We start from the raw sequence: 6,658 nt of genomic DNA, 5'->3' as shown, positions 1-6,658 counted from the left end.
TAACTGGTTGTTGGCTGCAGCTTCAGATTTAGTGTACAGAGTGATATCAACCTTCTCATCCAACTCTTGGCAAGAAAGTGCACATCCTAAACATCACACTTTTCCCTATAAATTGAAACACTGTAGTAACATCTCACAATTAGATATTGAGTTGTTTATGCATTTGTTCTTTGCTAGCTGTGAAGGTGGGGGGTTTGCTGCCTTTAGACAGAGCTAGACTAGCTGTTTCACAGTGTTAGCAGTCTTTATCCTAAATAGCTTCATATTTGACATACTGACTGGTGGTACGAACCTTCTCATCTCTCTGAAAGAAAGCGAGTAAGCAAATTAAATTTCAACACTGCGAATACATTTTACAGTCACATATTTATTAAATTCAAGTGATTAGCTTCTCTTTGCTTCCACAGCTATTCTTTGCTGCATGGGACTCCCATTACTTTTAAATACAGCAAACTCCTTGGCTGAGAAACACCCTTCAATACAAACACAAGTCCTGTATGTTGAGTGCGCAACACTGCTGGGCGTGTGAAAGATACAGTATGATAAGGACCTGTGTGTAATATGTGGAGTTCGTGTCAGGAATGTATCTCTCTGAAGCAGGGGGAGAGCACACTGCAACAGACAAGATGGAGTCACAGCAAGGCAACACCCCACACCCTGGGAGTCTCCCAGCTGGTGTGACACCAGACCATCTGTGGGCCTGTTTGTCCCAGAGAGCTGAGGTGGTCATGTGGAACTCTGTGTGCGCGTGCGAGCGTGTGTGCGTGTGTGCGTGTGTGTTTTGAATATTGTTTTGCACTTGGATTGCAAGTCTTGAAAGACTTCTATACCAATATACCAATTTGAAAAGTGACAATGCGGGCTGAGGACTAAAATAGTTCCTCTGGTACAGGCCGACCCAGTTAATTACAGCAGAGCACACAATGGGAAATGGACTGGTTTGGATAGTTAAGAGTTCTGGAAATAGCAACTGACTGGATAAGCACCTTAGAATACTGACAGACCACGACAGCACACTCACTCCATTCTAATGAAATCTGCACAGATCTAGGTGCTTTGCAATCAGCCACAAAGGGTGTGTTATCTGACAAGAAACCAGTTACGAAAGCACAGACTGGTATCCCCATACACAAAGGCACTGACGTTACTCAGAACAACAGTCAGGAATGTGTTTAATGCGACTGTCTTATCGCAACTCGCAAAAATCTTCTTTCCTTCTAATACTCCACAAACTACTCCCGCTGGTACCAGAAGAATTCATTTGCAACTATTAACTAACTATTTATTGGCCACACCAATCTAAACCAAGACTTAGATTTCCCCATTGCTCACAGAATTCATAATAGATGTACATTTACTCAAGAACTGTACTTGAATAATATTGAGATACTTGTACTTGTTACCTGAGTATTTCCATTTTATGCTCATACTTCAACGCTAATTGCAGAGGGAATTATTGTATGTTTCACTCCGCTGTAGTCACCAGTTACTTTCAAGATTATATAACACATGGTAAGATTGTCAAATACAATGCGTCTTTTAAAGATTAAACCATTGGTTCAACCTGTTAGGCTTGTGAGCCCTTTCAAAACAAGCAGGGTTTAGCTGCAGTTCAGATAGCTATGAGTTGTTAGCAATTCCACCAAAACCTGCTTTGCCTCTTTATTTCTCAAATGGTTTCATTTGAATATTACTCTTTTCTTCTTTCAGATTTGATCATGTTCCCACACTCTTGGATTTATCCCCTGAGCCTTTGGACAGAACCTGACCCCTAGGTTGAAAACCACTGGGCAAAACTACCTAACTGTATGAAAAGCTAAAACTAGCTCCATCTGGAGCAGCTACAACAGCAAAGTGTCTCTTTTGCAATGATGCATCAGTATAAACCATTTAATAGCATGCAATATCAGTTACTAGTAGGAGTAGACTGAGCACATTTGTTTGCTGCTTTGAGGAGATTTATTAAAGGATCGGAGTAATTTTTTCACCCCTGTAGAAATATAAGAACACTGCTACTCAGTGAAGGTTTTCTTTCAATATAAACCAAATAATGATACCTGAAAGTAATTACATGTCGGTGCTATAAAGCACCCTACAATATTTGTCACCAGAGAAAATCAACACTCTTCTCATATAACCATTCATGAGCATCTAAAACAGGCTTTATGTGTGCTGAGGTAGCCGCGTTTGCTCAGTCATAATGACACTTCAGTGTGCATAAGTCTTTGACAAAGAAGGGAGGAGTAATCATTTGAACACAACACACACAAGCTGTTTTCCTCCTCAGACCTTTGACTCATACACAGTTGCAGTGGTGGCTCCATCTTTAATGAGCGAAGCTGTTGGAAATCTAAACTTTGATAGGTGTTTGGCTTGTTTTGGACTCGACTCTTTCACAGGCTCATCCAAGCCCACGATATGCCCAACCAGAGTGACTATGACACTCTCCCTCTGTGTTTTCAGGCCTATAAATATTTCCACTGAGCGGTGACACTAACAGAGCCACCTTAAAATGAGCAAACAGGCTTGATGAGGCTTTAAATGAAATGTGATGGTTGCAACTGCTACAATGGGAGTGACAGATCATTAACAGCTCTCCACATCCTTTACATCACGTGGATACTCCACCTGATTATTGAGACACTAACCCCTGCCTTAGCCCCAAACAGATCCAAAGTTTACAGTAAATAAGCTTAAGACTTTATGTTGCCACATAGATTTCACAGTCAAGTCTCCATTTTTAACCTCAAGCTGCCCTCATGATTCAGAATGGCAACTCCTAGCACGTGACGATCGATACTATCATTTGCTCATGCAGAGGATTGGCCAACAGCAAAGTCTGCCGCTGGTTAAAAATTAAAACGCAGAGTCACTGTTGTGTTTAAGCAAGCAATAAATAAGTCAGCTTTCCACAGATCATGTTTAACTGTAGTTTATTTTATTAAAAAGACCAGGGTGCAAATATGAAATTAAAAAAAATAAAGACAAGCATATAATTTTTAAGCATTTAATACAAACTTAACAATATAAACTATTTCAGTCCCTCTTGACATGTAAGACACTGACTCAAAATACTTTGTTATACCGTATTTTTTATCAAGTATTGCACAATGTAGGTACAAAATTAATATTCATACGATTACATTTTGTCCATAGTATAGCAAAATCTTTTTAACCTCTTAACAGAAAATACAATTCATCTTTCAGAAAAAGCAAATGTTCCTACACTTGAATTCCACCACTAAGGAATACTCTGTACACAATCTTTAGCATATTTGATGTATTTTTTTTTAAAGATGGATTTCTTTAACAATTATCTTTAAAAAAAGAAAAAATAAGGAAAAGCTGCTGCAGCCATCACAGATCACTGTAGTAGTAAAAAGATATAAATGCAACACCATGTCATAGAAACAATATATACTCTGATATCTTACAAACTCTGTACTAAATTAAATTATACAATTAGAAAAAGACCAAGTAACCCCACTTAGTAGTGCCAATTCATAAAAATCAGCCTTGTCTTACCACCTGTAAAATACTGTAAGAGGCCAAAACTTGAAGCTTGTATTTTTTTTTTTTTTTTTCGTTTTCCTTTAAGTTTTTGGAGAATTTTCTCAACATTGTAAAAAATTTTGTGCTTGGTTGGCAAAAAGGAAAAAGAAAAACAATGATGCGTGTCGAATTGAAGTAACCAAGCTTGGGTGTGTTTGTACAACAAGCTTTTAGTAGAAACAAACTCAAGGGGGCACAGTAAAAACACCCTTGGGCACATGCGCTTGACTGACTAGACACTAGATCCTTGAAAGTCCAGTTTCTAAGTGTGCGTTTTGTTTTTCCTTCTCTTTGAGCCACCATCATTCATAAATAACATCTTGATAAGTTTAGTTAGCCATGACTGGCTGGAATTGCTGGTTTGAATACTGCATGTTGCTCAGACTGAAGTTGAGGCCATCCATAAGGGACTTGTCGTTGAGGCTTCCGTAGGCCGCAAACATGTCAAAGGCATTGTTGTACTGCAGAGGGCCGAGCCCCAGGGAGCCCTCCCCAGGGAACACTGCTCCAGGGCTAGCCTGGCCCTGAAGGCTGGGGAACACAAACTCCTTGGCGTTAGGGGACAAAGCAGAGGCCTTCTGCTGCTGCTGCTGCTGCTGCTGTTGTTGTTGTTGTTGCTGCTGCTGCTGTTGTTGTTGTGGTTGTTGTTGCTGTTGCTGCTGCTGCTGCTGCTGCTGCTGACCCAGGCCCAACCCGTACAGTGAGTGCATGGAGGTGGAGATGGCTTTCTGCTTCAGCAGGGTGTTGACATTCAGACCCAGGTTATTGGTAGGGGAGGTGCGGGCCACCTTGCTGCTACTGCTGCTGCTGTTAGCATTGTTGCCACGGCCACTGCTCTTCATCTTAGTGGAGCCGAATTTGGTGGCAGCAAAGGTGGCAGTGGTGAACGTTAAGGGCTGGGTGGAGCGTGGCATGAAGGAGGGGCTCACAGCAGCAGACTGCCCAAAAGGAGGGGAGGGGGAGCTGGACTCTGAGGAAGCCCCGACAGGGTCGCTGATTGGCATGAAGACCTGGGCCTCAGGATTAAAGCTGTTCTTGATCTCCTTGTCCAGCTCTGACCCGTTTTCATTGTTATCATCCACATATAACACCTTGACCGGTCCCTTCTCCCCAATCTGGTAGGAAACCTCAAAGGGGTCGATCCACACACTAAGGTCCTGAGGGAGATTATTCCGGACGTCTTCAATGTCCAGCCCGCTCTCTTTGGCTGCCTGCTCCACCACAGGGTCCACTTTCTCCCCTACATGGATGCACCTGAACCCTGAACCTTTGTATGGCTTATCCGGATACCAGTGGCCTTCATACTTCTTCTTCAGTTGCCTCTCGAGCTCTTCGCCGAAGATATTCACACGTCGTCGAGGGAGTTTGTTGTATAAATAGGAAATAATAAAATTGAGTGCTACTTGAATTTCAAGCTGCATAGCTGCTTCGGTGGCGAGGGTGATTCTTTTTCTGTCACAGAGTTGCTTTTTCTGAGTGTTGCAAAAACCTCCAAGGCAGCAGTGATCAGTATAATGAAAAAACTGAGTGCTTGTTGCCAAAATGAATCTCCTTCCTGCAACACAGTTAGGTTCAGGATCCTGAAACAGAGAAAAGAATAAAGGCATTAAGTATTACCAAGGCATTTGTACATTATATATCAAATGAAACAGTATTATGATGATGGCCGTTTTAGCTCCTGGTACTCTAGTCTCTCTCACACTCACACACACCTCTGACAGCAGCATGTATCTCAGCTGTACAATATCAGCTATAAATAAACAGAGGCCACTGACTCAGAGACGGTGTCAGCAGTGTGTTCCCCAGCGGACTAGTGTGACAGAAATACGAAAGCACGGCTGACCTCTGCGGAGGGCGGTGGATCTGATAGCAGGTGTCAATAGTCAGAAGGATTTTCAATTGCCTCGTTTTGGCACGAGGACATGTTCGGGCAAAACTCCTGCCTTGTACGTCGAAGTGGGAGAATGTCTTTTAACCCAAACAGGTTATTCTAACGTTACTGCACCGACTGAGCTACAGCAAGCAGAGGAGCACGTACGAGCTTTCGACGAGAACTGCTGTTACATAATCAACATTCAAAGTCTAATACAAGACTTCTCTGCTGCAGAGCAAAGACACTCGCTTGGTCACATGACGAGAGTGACCATATACAATAAAATGACTTGTTTTCTCGTGACGCTCGGCGCTAATAAAGCCGACCAACTAGCATGAGCTGAGCAACTTAATGACGGGTGTGAACAGAAATGTAGCTAGCTAGCTATTCAAAAACGTCAGATATGGTTAATGTTTAGCTCGACCAAAGCTGGTTATCAGTGGTTCCTCGCGGTGACACTGTGTGAAGCAAGCCACAGATATACGTGCACTGACATTAACGTCACCATTAACAACGACAGAACAACAAAATTCGAATTAAACCGGACTTACGACCGTGTTTATCAATGGCAAGCTACGTAGTATTTGAATTGGCTAGATGGCTACAGTCTGCGTATTCGAGTAACGTTCCAAAGACCAATGTTCAATATAGCCATTGAGTGGCAGAGTGAAAATGAATAGCAGATAAACAACATAATGCGCAACTATTTCCGTTTCCGACAAAACGAATGTTATGCCAGCGTTACATACTTATATACTTACTTACATGGAAATTCACAGCAGGTCCCTCTTGCACTAGCCAGAGTCCGCTCCAGCAAACGTTATGCTTGCGCAGCCTCTAATGTTGCTTTCTAAAGGAGATACAAAATGATGTCGTCTTGATATGGGTGATCCAGGCGATTTTGCTTCTGTGGGGTATCGTTAAATTCCGATTCACAGGTTGTCAAGCGAACTCCCCACAGCCTGGGAGTTTTTACAACTCTGCCCTTTAAAACTTGGACTGATTTGTTTATATAGTAGTCCTCCGCCACGGACACGGAGGAGGTGGTGATGCGGCTCACAGAGGTCAACACCCAGTATCGTCTTTCTATTGGCCAAGCGTGGTTTCGTCATCAACAGCCACGCCAACTACCGCTGTGACTGGATGATTTTGTGCTCAATCAAGTGCAGGGTTCTATTTACGGTAGTGCTTTGCCTTTCATGTGCTGTGGACTATTTTATTCGAGCAGGTTTT

At 42.5% G+C, this 6,658-nt stretch overlaps 1 protein-coding gene across 1 annotated transcript; it reads right to left on the bottom strand.

The window, feature by feature from the left end:
- Window positions 1-2,916: 2,916 nt before the first annotated feature.
- On the bottom strand, window positions 2,917-6,411 carry LOC139349601 (protein Tob1-like). The gene is made up of 2 exons (XM_070990531.1): window positions 6,191-6,411; window positions 2,917-5,132 (listed from the first exon to the last, which is right to left on the bottom strand). Exon 2 carries the CDS (start codon window positions 4,971-4,973, stop codon window positions 3,882-3,884), a length of 1,092 nt encoding a protein of 363 aa, XP_070846632.1. The 5' UTR covers window positions 4,974-5,132; window positions 6,191-6,411; the 3' UTR covers window positions 2,917-3,881.
- Between the last annotated feature and the right edge of the window lie 247 nt (window positions 6,412-6,658).

The sequence above is a fragment of the Chaetodon trifascialis genome, chromosome 21 (genome assembly GCF_039877785.1).
Source record: "Chaetodon trifascialis isolate fChaTrf1 chromosome 21, fChaTrf1.hap1, whole genome shotgun sequence".
NCBI lineage: Eukaryota > Metazoa > Chordata > Actinopteri > Chaetodontiformes > Chaetodontidae > Chaetodon > Chaetodon trifascialis.
The sequence above is the reverse complement of the archived record's forward strand: the minus strand, read 5'-3'. Positions and strand labels throughout refer to the sequence as shown.

Excerpts from the sequence above, each read along its gene's own strand:
- LOC139349601 (XM_070990531.1), bottom strand. The coding sequence starts at position 4,973 with ATGCAGCTTGAAATTCAAGTAGCACTCAATTTTATTATTTCCTATTTA.